The following is a 14,748-nucleotide window of genomic DNA, read 5'->3' on the forward strand; positions in this document are numbered from 1 at the left end:
GGAAGCAGCATATGAATATTTTCCTTGTCACCAAAATAAAGATCCTAAAAAAAGAATGCAAACAGAGAGGGAAATAACCCTGCCAAAATACATAATGGGCGTTCCACTGCCTGGTTACAGGATGTGGTTGTCCTGCCGAGTTATTGGCTTAGAAGAGCCTGGGTGATTATATATAACACGCTTAGTGTGACACCCGAGGAGGCTTTAAACCAAATACTCTTCCTGACATGAGCGTTTGTGTTGACATTGACCTTGGCTCAGTCCTGACCACCCCACAGCTCTCTGCTGTGGGTTCCTTCCCTCTTATTACACTTCTGAGTGCCCTGGTGCTGGAGGGTGGGGGTAGGAGGTGGTGAGCACTGGGACCCCAGAATGCTGGGGCGAGGCTTCTCTCTCTTCCACCCAGCCCCTTCCTCTACTGACTTTGTAACCTCCTGGGCATCAGTTACGGTTGCTCTTCCCCTTGCCCCTACCCGCTGGCTGTGGTTAAATCTGCCAGGAACAGAGCAATTCGGACTTTGAGGTGCCGTTGCCTTTGCAGCATCATTTAGGACAGGTTTCATAGACAGGAGCTTTGCTGGTGGTGTGGAAAAGATTGTGAAGAGAGGGGAGAGATAGGGTGGTGATGCAGGTCTTGTTGATTACCTGCAATCAGGAGGGCCTGCATCATCCACAGCAGCTTACAGTACAGCAGCTGACCCAGCAGTGAGACGCTGTTGAGTGTTCTGGGAGGTGTACATCACCCTCTGTCTTTTAGCAAGAGTGACCCTGGGGAGGAAGGAAGTGTCTGGGCCTTCCTTCACAACTGTGGCCACATCACCAGGTCTTGAAAATTTTCATGGGAAGTTTGTCTGCAATGCCTTGCTCGTTCCCTTTGTGCAACTGGCCCCACTGCAAAGCAGGAATGGCGTTTCTGCTCTTTCCCTTTCACCCTAGTACTTTGAAGGAGCCTCTGACCAATGCTGGGGTTCCCTGTTTGTTAACACTGGAACTATTGCTGTGCTTAAGAGCTCCTCTCATTCTCTCTAGATCATAGGCCAGGTTTATGCTGACCCAGACTGCCTCCCACGCACACTGGATTTTGGCCTTAATGTCAAGCTGTTCTGGGAGAAGTTTGTTCCTGCTGACTGCCCTCCAGCCTTTTTCCCTCTGGCTGCTATTTGCTGCAGACTGGAACCAGAGAGCAGGTAAGTTTGAGGTCTGAAGGACTCCTCTTTGTAAGCCGGGAGGTTGTATCCTAGCGAAAGGACTGCTCTGCACAGAGGGTGGAAGAGGGCTGTATTCCAACCTTCTGTGGGAATGCTCAAAGGCTTCCACGTGAGGAGAGAGTAAAGACTCATCAGCCTGGGAGAGAGACCACTGTATCCTCCTCAGTGGGCGTCTCCAAAACAATTTCCAATACAGAGAGGGTAAAGGAGGAGTGACTGTTCAGGGTTTCCTGTGTACAAAAAGTAGGGCCAGACTTTGGCAGCAGCTCTGAAAAGCTAATGCTTCATTTGATTTCAGTCGTGAAACTTGCAGCCTCAGAACGCTGTTAATGCCAAGTGGGTTCCGAAAGAGCTGGACCTTCCTGGTCATGAGCTGTAAACCAGGTATCCCAGACAGAAGGGATCCTTGAAGTCTCAGAAGCTGAATGGGGGAGGGATCCTGCCCCTGCTCACACTCATGTGCATGGACAGTGTTCTGGACAACTGGCCCAGCCTTTCCAGGTGCTGTTCTGCTTCCTATATCCCACTCACATTTCCTCACTGCTGCTTCTAGACCCCCTTTTTCCAAGCTGGAAGATTCCTTTGAAGCCCTCTCTCTCTACCTGGGAGAACTTGCCATCCCACTTCCATCTGAGCTGGAGGAGCTGGACCACAACGTGAGCATGCAGTACGGACTGAACCGTGACAAACTACCTGAAAACACAACCTAGTCAGCTCATCCAGCTGCCTGCACCACTTCCATTGGAGCCGAGTGGCAGGAAGGGAGATGCACTTCAGCCAGTTCCAGGGCATTAACGGGGCACCACACTGCGTTTGCTGCATTGCCTCTCTCTCCCCGCCCAGCACCCCTCCTCTTGGACATCTTGACTCACTGTGGATTTCTGGCACGTTTCAGAAGCAAAAAGGGCTGTTTCTGCCAATTGCACCTACGAAAGCTGCTCAACACTACTTTTCTGTCTTGAGAGATTTCTCTGGCCTTTTCAGGCTTCTTCACTGTGGTGCCTTAGAACTTGGCTGCAAGCTGTGAAGCCACCCTGGCCTGTCTGCCAGGCAGGGAATTGCTGCAGGAGACTCCTGGGCAAGGACCTGCACTTCTGGAACTGATTCTCCCAGTCATGGCTGTGCTCGGAAGGCTGGGGAAATTGGACATCCAGAAAAAGGCCCCGCCAGGACAGCGTGTGCGTGTATGTTGGTGCATGTATTTTCCAAAACAACCCACTGAGATTTTGGCCTCCACGGGAGGGAGTGAAAAGCCCCAGGAACTGGGCAGCTCTCCTGACATGCCTTGTCTGTGGGTAAGCGTGTATGAATACTTGGTTTGGTTTTGTGGTTTGGGTTTTTTTCCCTCCTCCATCGCTGAATACCTCCAAAAGCCTGTCTAGAAACACTAAGACTGAACTCTGCTTTCCTTTCCTGATGGTGCACAAGGCAGGCAGGAAATGAGCCACTTGAGCATTTTCAGACCCAGAGTCTGCACCGTGTTTGCCTGCCCAAGAACTTCAATGCAGGTGAGATTATTTGAATGTGTAGAACGGAACTGGCTGCGGATATTCCTGGAGTGCTGAAGCTGCTTGAGCTCTCAGCCCGTGGACAGAGCTGACAGGGTGGCAGAAGGTGCTTTTTTAGAAGAACAAAGGCCTGAGGTGGCTCAGACTTGGTACATGGACAACAGCAAAGGGGGACATGCCCAAGGTAATTTAAAGGAGAGACTTGTCATGAACAGAAAAATGCTCGAGAATGTCCCATCCTCCCAGGGGTGGCAACTGCAGAACTAACAATTCAGTTGCCATTACCTCATCCCTTCCTGCAGGCTGTGCAAGTTGCTCCCTTTGAAGGTCCCTCTTGTAGGTGATGCTGCTGCAGCACCTGAGCTGATTCTCCATGCAGAAGCTTTCCTCAGGGTCATTCCCTGCTTCTGGGGAGAAAAAAGGGCTTGGAGTCATTGGGGAGGTGGGTGCAGGTGTATTTTCTTGCCACAATTCTCTTCTTCCTCCCTTGGTGGGAGAAGGAAGCCAGCTACTACTGCTGTAGTAGCTGTAGTAGCTCACGTGGTTGACAGAACTGAAAAAAAAGCTGGCTCAAGGCGAGCTCTTAAGTTCACAAACATCTTGGTTTAACTGGATTTTTAGTGTGCTCCTTTCTCCCCACGACCCTTCAGCACTGAATAGTGATTTGGTGTTAGTCTTTGCTGTTACTTTGATTTCCTCCCCCACCCGTAAGTATTAGGTCAAATTACATGGGAGCAGCCAGCACAGGAGGAGAGGGGTGCAGGGGAGGTGTTAGTCTGTGCAGCGGTGTTTTAGAAACATGGGGCACTCCCTGTGCTGCAAGTCAGTGGAGGACCCCCTTGGAACTGGGTCCAGTGGATTCAGGTTTGTTCACAGGATTTGCCCTTTCTCTCCCCTCCCAGGCTGGGTTGTGAAGGGAACCCTGGGGGGAAGAGTCTTAGGTGATGTGTGGGTGGGGTTTATGAACTGTGATTTGCACAGCTCCATCTTAAAATTAAAACCCAAATTAAAAAGCAGTAAATTAATGCTATGAAAATGAGATTTTGTTGTCTGTTACGTAAAGCAGGAAGCTGAGGCGTTCTCGCGTTTGAACTGTCACAAAACAGCACCATCAAACCCACAGAGACCAGGTATCATCCGGAAATCCTTTTCTTTGTGCCAAAGGGCTCTGACACCCAGAACTGCAGAGACGCAACACAAGGGTTCTTTAGTAATACAGCTTACCGGGAGCAGTGGGCTGGGGAGCAGTTGTCAAGTTTTGTTGGGTTTTGTTGGTTATTTTTTTTCAAGGGTGGGCAGGAATCAGCAGAACACGGAACCTTTCTCTACTTTCCTTTTCTGATCCAGGGATAAAAATATAACCGGTTCTTGGAAACCTCTTGCTCTGATGTAGCACAAGGAGCATTTGTTAAGGCAACATCGTGCCTTCCCCTCCCAGGCCCCAAGGGATGGGGTGGCTGCTGGGCAGCACCAAAGGAAAACTGATCTGTGTCAGCGCAGGAAGGGGCTGTGACTGAGAGCGCCTTCCCCCAGGCCAGCCTGCTTCATCAGCACAGCTCACGCTCCCACAGCTGCTTTTCAGGAATGGTGTCCCATTCCACGCGTGGTTGCTTGGAGTGAGGAGACACGTTCTGTGCCCCCTGTCCGTGCTGGTGAGCAGAGGCACTGCTTGTAGGGATTTACCTTTGAGGCCTGGCAAACAGAAGTGGCATCTTACCTTTTCCTCAATTCCATGTCTTCAACAAGCAAAAGGATGCTGCTCTGGCAGGAGAAACGCACAGCTGAGCCACAGTCCATTCAGGGCTACAGAGCTTTTTTCTTTTAATCTTTAATACAAGGTAGCACAATCTGCACCTTCTCATAATGAGGTATTCAAAACATTTTACAAAGAAATAGTATTCAAAGGCATTTAAAAATAAAATGTTTCCCTTTTCTGAACCAAACATTAACACTAAAACCCCTGCTGCCAAGTGCTGCTCCCTGTTAGGCCCACAGCTATAAAGCAGATGGCTAGAAAACTTACTGAATGGCTTGAATCCCCTGAGGTGGGGCATGGATGTTTCCCTGAACTGGCCTTGCCTCGGTGCTGTTTGGGAGATGCTGCAGCACCCACCCCTTCCACCCTCTCTGAAATGCTACTGACAGTTGTTACAAAACCTCTACAGCCAGGCCTGGCTCCCTCCGCAAGCAGAGTCCTGCAGCACAAGCTGAGTGTGTCTGAGGGAGGCTGGGCCAGGAGCCCCACTGCAGTTTTGGGATCACGCAAGAGCGGACGCCCTGCCCTGTCCTGCCCTTGGAGCAAGAGCTGCTGCGGCATGGCCACTTTGCTCAGAGCTGACTCCATGAAAGCCAAGGGAATTTGGAAGCAGATGTTTTCGATTCTCAGTGCTCAAACCTGCTGTAGATAACTGGAGAGCGGTTGTTTTCTTCACTCAATTATCTACTGCTGGCCTTTGGTCTCCTGATCTGTGTAAGTGAGCAGCAGGCACAGAGCCCCAAGACACCTGCTACTGTGGCTGTGCATGTAGCACCACAGGGGGATGGAGGTGTGGCCTCAGCCCTGGAAGACCTGGATTTGTCAAGAGCTTGAGAAGAACCTTTTCCAAATTGACACTGGGGCTAAACACACTGCTCCTGGCAAAAGCCATCCCTCAAATAAACTCTTCCTTGGAAAAACACCTGATACAGAAGCAGGATTCTGGACAGCATCTCCACCTCTCAGCCACTACAGCAAAAAGACAGGAACTATTATCAGAGTGTAATTATCCATCTAAGTCTGATGTGATGCTCCCTCAGTCCCTGCAGTACTGCTCCCTCCCAGCGTTCCAGGATGAAACTTAAGTAACAGTGCACACCATTAAAGAGGAAAGGAACAGAAAAAGAGGAAGCCAAGACCACACTCTGGGCTGTGGGATGTGGCCTGGCCCATCATCCCTCCCAGCTCCTTGGCACGCCCTGGAGATAGGTGGGAGGAAGCAGCAGCGTCCACCGCACCAGTCCCCAGCTGGTCATGCACTGAATGGTGTCCCTCTTTACAGATCGTGATGAACAGCCTACTGCTCTGCCCCTCTGCATCACCTTCATCTGGCTTTCATCAAAAAGAAAACAAAACAGAAATGAACACACGCAACTCCTGCACTCACAGTGGGAAGCTGGAGGCTTTGCTCAGCCTGTACTGCTCCTGCCCATGCTGCTCAGGCACCAGGAGTTCCTGCCTGTCCCATGAGCGGGCCGCTGCCATCGTGCGTCTCCTCCACAGGCGTCTGGTTGGTGTGCACCACGATTGCGTTCTCATCTACAAGCTCACAGGCAGGATTGGTGAACGCTGAGAGTGGCAGTGTGATGCGCTGCATTTCACGCTCATAAACTTTCTGTTCATGCTTTTCCTTCAGGTCTTTCCCCCTAGATGAAAAAAAAAACAAAAACAAAAAAACCCCACATACGTGCACAGGGTGAGCATCACTGCTTGGAGGCAGAGTCTCACTAAAGTAGATAGAGTAGAAAAGACTCTGCTTTTCAAGAAGATGATGTTTCAGGTAGTCACAGACTGACGGCCAGACATTCCATGCTGTAAACAGAGCACCCCACGTGAGTATCTTCAAAAAACAGGCAGCCATGTGAAGCCTCTCCCTCCCTCATGAACTCGGTTACTCACTGGCATTGCTACAGCTAAACAATGACTGTAAAACCAGGTTCTCCTTCAAATCACGGAGCTGACAAACACTTTCTTACATATTATAGTCCCACAGCACTGGCTGGTGCAGGCCCAGGGCAGCACTGAGACAGCGTGGTGCCCACTGCTGTGGAGAAGAGCTTCCACTAAGTGTTTCATCTGAAAAATACCAGAGGTCCAAACGCATTCTGCCTTTTGTTGTAGCAAGCAAACCTATGTCGGAAATTAAGCCATTCCCGAAAGCATTAAAGGTTTCTTCAGATCTGGCCCTGCCTTCAGCCGCTGCAGCTTCAAACCACAACCAACTCCTCCAATCTACCTTGCCCTTCAGTCTGTTGCTAAGGAAGGTGACATCTCTAATTTGTACTGAGGAAGAAGAGCCTTGCTTTAAAAATGGTGTTAATAGCATGCTGTCTCCAGAAAAGCAAAGTATACCAGAAGCTACTAAGCCCACTAAAGGTTTCTCACCACACCTAGCCGAGCCTGCACATACCATTCCAAGAGCAAGGCAAGAAGAGAGACAGTAAACCTGCACTGCAGCCCTGCTGCGAGCTCTCTGGGACTGAAAAAGCAAAGCTGCATTTGGACAATGCTCGACACTGGTCAATTGTTTCTTCCTGACGAAGATGGGGTGAGATGGGACAGGCACCACTCTGCTCCTGGGCCTTGTGATCCCAACCAGGCAGAGCTGCTGGGGTTTCCTGCCACCACATAAGCATTTTGGCTGCTTTTCAAAGCTGCCTACAAGTGTGCAGCAGTGGCTGCCGCTCCTGCCAGCACACAAGACAGTGTTCTCTGACGCGACACCTCAAATCAGATTCCTCAACAAGCAGCGCTCTGTTTTGCCCCTTATGTAACACTCCTCCCTCTGTTTTTTTTCTGTCGACATTTATTATAAACACTTACATAAGGACACGTCCCAGCTTGGGAAAGGGCTCCTTCTGCTTGGTTGTGTCAGACTGCTGTCAAACAGCCAAAATACAGAAGAAACCCTCCCTGAGGAGGCAGCCTGGGCCTTCGCTCTCTGCAGCGACACTCACCACTATTTGTTAATCCTGCCCTGTCTCTTAGAACTAAGCTGCTTGCTGTTACTGCTAACCTCAAACGCCACTGAGCTACAAAAACACTCCTGCCCAACACAGTGAAGTGGCTGAACAATTCATAATGCAAGTGTGAATCAAAAGTGACCTTAAAGCATACAGGAGCTTTGGGAAAATGAACTTTGTGTGACGCGAAAAAAGTGGTACTTGATGTTCAGCTTCATGAGCTACAATGCACAAGGCAAAGAATTTGCAATTGTTTTTCATCAAGGCACACACAGGCAGACACATACACAGAGACACTAAAGAGAGCAGTCTGAAACTTTAAATGGGACAAAATACCACATTGATGGGTGAAATGGAGAAGAATAGGATTAACTCTTACATAATTCTTTCCTCAGTGTGACAAGCAAAACTCTTGCACAATGTGCCATATCAAAACACATGCTTCTGTCTGCCTTTTCATTAGGATCTGGTTGGGTCTGCAGGGGCTCAGGCATTCCCGCTCTATAGACACTGCTTCATGCCTACACCAGTTTTTGGACAAAAGAGAATAGCCACTGACCTTTTATAGACGTATCCCAGGGCAACGCCGGCTCCCATGGCAATGATTATCACAGTCATGATCAGCCCCAGCACGTACCCTGTGAAGACAAAGGACCGAGGCAAAATTCGAGGCAGCAGGTCCAGCTGTAGCATTGCTTCCAGAGCCTCAAAACAAATCCATCCTGCCAGAATTCCAGGAATGGATCCATCACATGATCCTGGGTTTGTACCTGGTGTCCCCAAGTCCTTCTTTTCTTTGGAGTTCATCTGCACTCTCTGACTGATCCCAACGACAGGCTGCACGGCAGCGGCCTCGCTCCGCGAGGGCAAAGAATCGGCTGGTTCAAACACCTGGTCAACCTCCTGAGAAGGACTCACTTCTGCCATCGGAACTGGGGCTGTGGTGGCTGCAGTGTCTGTTGAGAGCAGAGGGAGATACCCAGCACACAAAGCTCTAATGGGTACTTCAAAACAACCGCTGGTTGCAACTGAAGGCTGGTGCAACTGAACCGCCTTCCACCTACACTGAGAAATGCCTGTTCCATCTTCATGTGTTGCCAGAAATCCTGCCAAGGCAAAGAAATGTGCTTCCCCCACTTTCCTTTGACACGATCTATCTTAAAAGCACAAGGCACCATCCTAGGCAAGACAGAAGTCAGACAGTAGAACAAAACCCAGGTTCAGGGCACAAGGCCAGGGGACGCACAATGACTTCATTTAGTGCACAGATCGATGCGGTGTCAGGCATGCTGAACAGACATGAACAAGATGAGCAGCATCTCCATCCCAAATCTCCCAGGAGCCTGTTTATCTCTGTTCTGCCTCAATCCTCAATCTTACTGATGCAAGGAGACTCCGGCTGGTGTGAAAAAGACCTGAGGACATTCTCCTTACCCAGCCCCTTTTTGCAGCCCTGTTGCAAACCTCAGACCCCTTCAGCAGGACGGGCAGGCTCGGCCCGAGCAGCTCCCCGGGCAGCAAGTCCTGCTCAGCCGGAGCCCCCGGCCCAAGGTGTGGACGGACGGACTTCCACAGCGCAGACGCCTTCCCAGCCCCGGGGAGTTTTTATCAACAGTACTGACAGATTCTCAAGTTAGCTCCCTCATTCATGGCAGTTAAAACAGAAGCTGCAGCACAGTGAAAGCTGTGCAGGAGAAAGCAGGCACCTGTTACCTGCCTTAAACAAAGGAACCCTGCTTTCTGGAAGCATTATGCACAGCACCCACCCAACCCCTGGAAACTCTCTGCAGCTGGACCTCGCCCCACGGCTGGCAGGAAGGCCCTTTGGATTTTCCATCTGCAGCCATTTTGAGTCCTCAGAGGAGTGTGAAATGGAAGTACAGGAGGGGAGTCAGAGGCAGGAGACCGAGGTCTCCCGCTCCGCCCGAGCGGCTGACCCCAGGGGGGCTGCAGGACACGGCACGAAGGGGCCCGCGCCCAGACGCCAACAGCCGAACCGCTCAACGCGAACGCTGCGGGGCTGTTTTGACTAAGGGTCTCGACAGCGGAACGTTTGTTCTGTTTACGTTTAGGGAAAAGCAGGCAAAGAGCCAGCCGGGTGAAGGCGAGGCGGCGGCGGTGCCTCCGTGCGAGGGCAGCGGCCCCGGGCGGCTCGGGAGCCGGTCAGCGGCTCCACGAAACAAGCGGTTCCTGTGGCCCGAGCCGGTACCGGCTCCTCTCTCCCCAGAGCAGCCCTCGCTGCGGCTCCGCTCTCGGCAAGCCGCCTCCCACACCGACCACCGTGAGGCACGCGGAGCTCGGGGTCCCCGGGGCGCCCTCCCCCCGAGCCCCCGAGGGGCCCCGCACTCACCCTCGGCGGCGCGCGCGCCCGCCAGCAGCAGCGCCAGCACCAGCGGGGCCCCGCGCCGCATCCTCGCGACGAGGGCGCGGAGCCGGTCCTAGCGCCGCCCGCCGCGCCGCCGCCGGGTCCTAGCGCCGCCGCCGGGTCCTAGCGCCGCCGCCGGCGGCGCTAGGACCCGCCGGCGGCGCTAGGACCCGGCGGCGGCGCCAGCCCTGTGCGTCCAGAGGCGCCGCCTGTCCCAAACAGCTTGCAGGGGGCTGACAACCCCTAGCAGCGATTTATTTAGCTCATTTCACGAGACCAACGCCTCCGTGCCATCCTGTGCAGAAAGCCCCTCCTCCAAGACGGCAGGCTGGGCAGTAATTTCTGTGGGAACAAAGCTCGGACCTTCCCAGCTCGTTCTCCTTATGTAACCAGATAAGTGTGTGCTCGCTATCGCACCCAGCTGAGTTCCAGAAAAACAATTGGAGTTTCTAGTCCACAGGAGGACGATAGAGAATCTGGGAGAAATGCAAAACCCTTCGTATTCATGATAAAGATCAAAGTCTTCTCCACAACTGACTTCTAAGCATAATTTCTCTTTCATCTCTGGCTTTCTCCAGGATGCCTGGCAGTTTGACAGAGTCAGTTTTAATAGGCTGCCAGGTGGCAGCTGTCAAAGGCAGACGCAATCGCCCTTTCTGCTGTTTGGGGATGGGTTTGCTCTTCTTGCGGTACTTTTAGAGATCAAACCTGACGTTACTGCCTAGGACTTGATTTTCTACACAAACTGTAAGTGAGCTGACAGCTCTGCAGCTACACCCTCACACAGCTTACCCGTACCAGTCTGTAGGTATGCACACATCCGTGGACCCCAACACATCCACAAACGCTTCACAGAATAATACATCCACTATGTTTAGGAACGAAGGACGTTAAGCATCCTCCCTAAGCCAGGAGCCAGGTTCACCTGTGAGCTGGTGCCTTTCTGCAGCTTGCTTTATACAGGTTCCAGAATGAACAACCTCCGCTTTTACTCTCTCCTGTCTGTCAGCTGCTCTTTCTTGTCTGTTTGTTCTACTTTTGACCTGTGGAAAAATTTATAGTGTATGGCAAGTTTTCTTAAAGAAGAGAAATGCAGGAAGGTGCGGTACCTCACAGCGTGCCGCGCACAGGCAGGCAGTGCAGCGCTCTGGAGGGGCTCCGCAAGGAGTCACGGCACCCACCCAGCCTCCCGGCCACAGCTGAGCGCATTCAGATCCTCCCAGTTCATCGAAACTCCTATGAAAGAACTAGCACACTTTATTATTTAATCTTACTAAATAAGATACTGGGGGGAGTAATTAAAATCAATTTTCTAATCTAAATATTCTCTCCTAGCCAAATTAAGATAGACTGCCCAAAATAAAAAACGTTGACCATTGTCCTCCTGTAACAGGGCATGCGTGATGTCCCTATAACTTCTCCTTTCTAGGAAAAAAACAAAACACTTCTACCAATTGTTCCTCAAAACTAGTTTTTCTAAGTCTTACTGCATTCCACTTCACCACTTCTCCCATTTTTCTGCTTCCTCCATACATTGTGATGCCCGAGATAAAGACGGAACGCTCTGAGGCTTCATCCACCATGCGCAAAATATTAGGGAAATTTGTGCCTAAAGGTTAAAAATTAGCATCAAATGCTAGTGAGCATTATTGAGTACTTGCAACTACAGCAAAAGCACGTTTTTTACTCCTTTGTTCCCTGTCTGGATCATGAAAATAGCTGTGGGTCCCATCTGTAAAAGCCTTTTGGAAGCGATGAGGTGGGACCCAGAAACAAATATGTTTTATTCCTAACCAAGAAACAGAATGAATAGAAGAAAAAAACATCAGGGCTCCAACAGAAGGATCCAATGTTGAGTTTATGAACCTGAGCCCAGTATAACCAAGTCACAGCCTAAGTCACAGACAGTGACTCCAGGGAGGATCCGTGTGGAGCACTGCAAACATGGGCTCGCACCCCTTAGCTCCTTCCCTTGCTGGAGTGTCCCGAGCCAGTGCCTGGATCACAGGCGCTGCCTTTCCCTGCTAACCAATGGGGATCTCCCAGCACGATACCATAAACCTTCAGCGCTAGCAGTAAGAATAAGGCTGAGCTGTCTGGAGATGTCTCAGCCCCCGCATGCATTGTTGGTTTGGGATTTTTCTTACAGACACAGGCTGCTACTGACAAAAACCAGAGTGTGCGTTTGTAAGGGTGGAGGAAGGGAAGTGATTTTGGAAGACACTGTGATCCACTCAGAGAACACAAAGCTCTGAGTCAAGAACAGGAGCCTGACTCTAAATTGTTTTACCAATTTGTTGTTGGATCTTAGGGAAGCTCCTGCCTCAGTTTCCTATGTTAATACTACTTATGCCAGAGGCAGAAAGGATTAAATGTCTGCAAAGTGCTTTGAAAGCTTCAAACATTCAATACAAACCTTACAAAATGGTATTCAAAGGGAAGGAATCGTGAAGAGGGATATGTATGGAGAGCCTTAAGACATTCTCAAGATGTAATGCTGACTTTGATGAAGAACACAAACAAGCTTGAATGGAAGAAGAAAAATAGACGGTTGTTTGGGGATTTTTAAGGTATAGAAGTACCTTTGTAGCTTTTCTCATTTCTTAATTCACTGTTGCGCACAGCAGTAACTAGCAAACCTAAGCAGTGAGATAAACTAACATTCATTCTTGTTAAAAAAAAGTTGATCTAAAAATAATAGTTTATCTGCACATGAGAAACTTGAAAAAGGCTGCACCAAAATATCTGGAGATTTGTTTCTGCTCTGATATCTGTTGAAATGGACTTCCCGTGCATTGGAGAAGGCTATTAAATATCCTTCTCCCAGTCTTTCACTCACCATGGACACTGATGGCACAGTCAAACAGAAGAGATAGCCCAAAACTCTGCTGGTTTAGAGTTCAATAATCATGGTCTGTTATCGAAGTACGAGTTAAGAGTCCATTGTGGAAAACATGAGGTTGCGGAATTGCACTTAAATATGCAAAACTTTCCATTCCTGCAGAAAATAAACCACATCTAAATAGCAGAACCACTCATGATAAGCAAGCAACCCATATCCCATGCCAACAGAAAGGCAATAAGGTAATAAACTTGTACACATTAAAAAAAAACCCAAACACATATTTTGTCTCTCTAGGGGTTTGGGACTGGGATTGGAGTCCTAGCATTGTAATGGGTCTCTTTGTCATTCAACAGGTGAGCAGAGCTGAGTGTTTCCTCAAAGCACAGGATTCAAGGACATTTGCAATGCAGAGCTCTCACCTCCGATTTTATTTTCTGAGCTGACCTGAAAGCTTATCTGCCTCTCTCCCCAGGTGTTTGCCTGAAGGCTGTGGGAGAGGTTGTTTATTTTGCGAAGCTGCCCTTTCTTGCCTGTATAGAAAGGCAAAGCTCTTTATGTTCCCTTTGGGTTGCACACCTGCCAGAGGCAGGCAGACACAGCCTTTTTCATGGCTTTTACATATGCACACCCACTTTTTCACGTCTATTTACAACAGCAAAGACTCTGTTCCTTAAGCATGTTTACCTAATAAGGCAAACCTCTGTTGTTATTTTGGCCTTGAGTTTGCCATTCTTTTAGAAAGTTAGGGCTTAAACTGGTACCACAAGGAGGCAAAACAACCAGGAAGGCACAAAGACTTAGTAAGGTTTCACCTCATTCTTCATTTCTTCCTTCAGAATGCATTTGACCGATGACCTAGCACCTGATGTAGGCAGGCCAGAAGCACTGCAAAAATGTATTTATATATCCTGTCTCATTTTTATTTTCACTGCTTTCCAGGTATTCAATGAGGACACTGAATTTCACGTAGATACTTGTAACTCCATCCCCTTCTGCTAAAAGAATCTAAGAAATCTCATTGCACAGCCCTGGAGAAAGGGTTTTCTAGTCAAAATAAGGCCATTCTGATACTCAGTGATGCAGCCTGCCCATGACACTATGGGTTTCCATACAGAGCTGTGGAGATGGGCAAAAGCAGGAACCGTCTCTGGAAAGAAGAAGATTTCAAGATGAGAAGTGCAGGCTGTCTCTGTGCAAGCTCTGCCCTCAGTCTCCAGGAAATGAATGCATGCAGCCTGCAGAGTTTCATTCTCTTTTGGTTTATTACTATTTAAAAATCATTTTTTTTGTATCCCCTTCTACAGAGGCTTCATCTTCCAACAGAACATACAAAAAATACACACAATAGAAAAAAAAAAAAAAAGATAGGTAGGTAAGTTGCTTTATACAAACAGGTCCCTAAGAACCCAAAAAGGCTAAAACAGGCTTGGTTTCAATAGAAGCAGGCCCATAAATAGGCAAGAGACTTCATTCAAGTAGGGAAAGAGTTATCCATCCTCACCTAAGATCCTTTCTTGCTCACACTGAAGACAATGGGAGGATTCCCAACTTCAGTAGAAGCAGGACTGGGATCCATCAGAGCCAGTGGCAAACTTCTCTGCTCCTTCCCTTCCAAGGCACTGTCTCTTCCACACAGCATGCAGCCAGGGAAAAATGGCAGTTTTCCTGGCTCATCCCGCACTCATGTTTCACTTGTTCACTCTACAGGACATTGGAGAACAGCCTTTTATTTTCTTTCTCACACTGTGTATTTGAACTGATTCCAGCAAACTTCCAGATTACAACAGTACTGAGGAGAAATTCTGAGCCCGACAGCAAGGCCTGGTTGACTATTTAAGAGCCAGCAGTTAGTCTGAAAACTTTGCAGAGGGCATGTAAAAATTGCCTGGAGAAGGCACCAGTTTGTAGATGCAGCAGCCAAAAAAGTAATTAGCAAGCATGAGACATGTATTGTAAAAGCACTTACCCAAGCTCACTGTGTGACTGCAGGAAGCTCAAGATTATTTATGGCTGCCAGTGGCCATGTGAAGTAATCCCATGGCCCACATGGAACCCAGGAGCTGGGAGAGTCACTGGAACATCAGTGAGACACCAGCTACCTCC

General features: G+C 49.4%; 2 protein-coding genes across 3 annotated transcripts in view; one reads left to right on the forward strand and one right to left on the reverse strand.

Annotated features, from left to right (window-relative positions):
• Window positions 1–3,545, forward strand: part of LIMK2 (LIM domain kinase 2) — a 30,193-nt gene extending 26,648 nt beyond the window's left edge. For both annotated transcript variants that reach the window (XM_069871437.1, XM_069871438.1), the window contains 2 exons: window positions 1,030–1,187; window positions 1,762–3,545. In XM_069871437.1, the coding sequence (XP_069727538.1) occupies window positions 1,030–1,187; window positions 1,762–1,918 (315 nt within the window). In that variant the 3' untranslated portion in view covers window positions 1,919–3,545. The remainder of the gene's footprint in view (window positions 1–1,029; window positions 1,188–1,761) is intronic.
• A 981-nt stretch (window positions 3,546–4,526) lies between these two features.
• Window positions 4,527–9,889, reverse strand: PIK3IP1 (phosphoinositide-3-kinase interacting protein 1). Its single transcript, XM_069870649.1, has 4 exons — window positions 9,786–9,889; window positions 8,206–8,391; window positions 7,995–8,073; window positions 4,527–6,118 (listed from the first exon to the last, which is right to left on the reverse strand). Exons 1-4 carry the CDS (start codon window positions 9,844–9,846, stop codon window positions 5,911–5,913), a joined length of 534 nt encoding a protein of 177 aa, XP_069726750.1. The 5' UTR covers window positions 9,847–9,889; the 3' UTR covers window positions 4,527–5,910.
• Between the last annotated feature and the right edge of the window lie 4,859 nt (window positions 9,890–14,748).

This window comes from Phaenicophaeus curvirostris, chromosome 17, assembly GCF_032191515.1.
Source record: "Phaenicophaeus curvirostris isolate KB17595 chromosome 17, BPBGC_Pcur_1.0, whole genome shotgun sequence".
In the NCBI taxonomy this organism is placed as follows: domain Eukaryota; kingdom Metazoa; phylum Chordata; class Aves; order Cuculiformes; family Cuculidae; genus Phaenicophaeus; species Phaenicophaeus curvirostris.

What these genes read in the sequence shown, in the direction of transcription:
- PIK3IP1 (XM_069870649.1), bottom strand. Translation starts at nt 9,846, where the DNA reads ATGCGGCGCGGGGCCCCGCTGGTGCTGGCGCTGCTGCTGGCGGGCGCG. An exon ending in GAAGGACTTGGGGACACCAG is followed by an intron (nt 8,074 to 8,205) that starts GTACAAACCCAG and finishes TTGTCTTCACAG; the next exon opens with GGTACGTGCTGGGGCTGATC. An exon ending in CTGGGATACGTCTATAAAAG is followed by an intron (nt 6,119 to 7,994) that starts GTCAGTGGCTAT and finishes TTTTTCATCTAG; the next exon opens with GGGGAAAGACCTGAAGGAAA.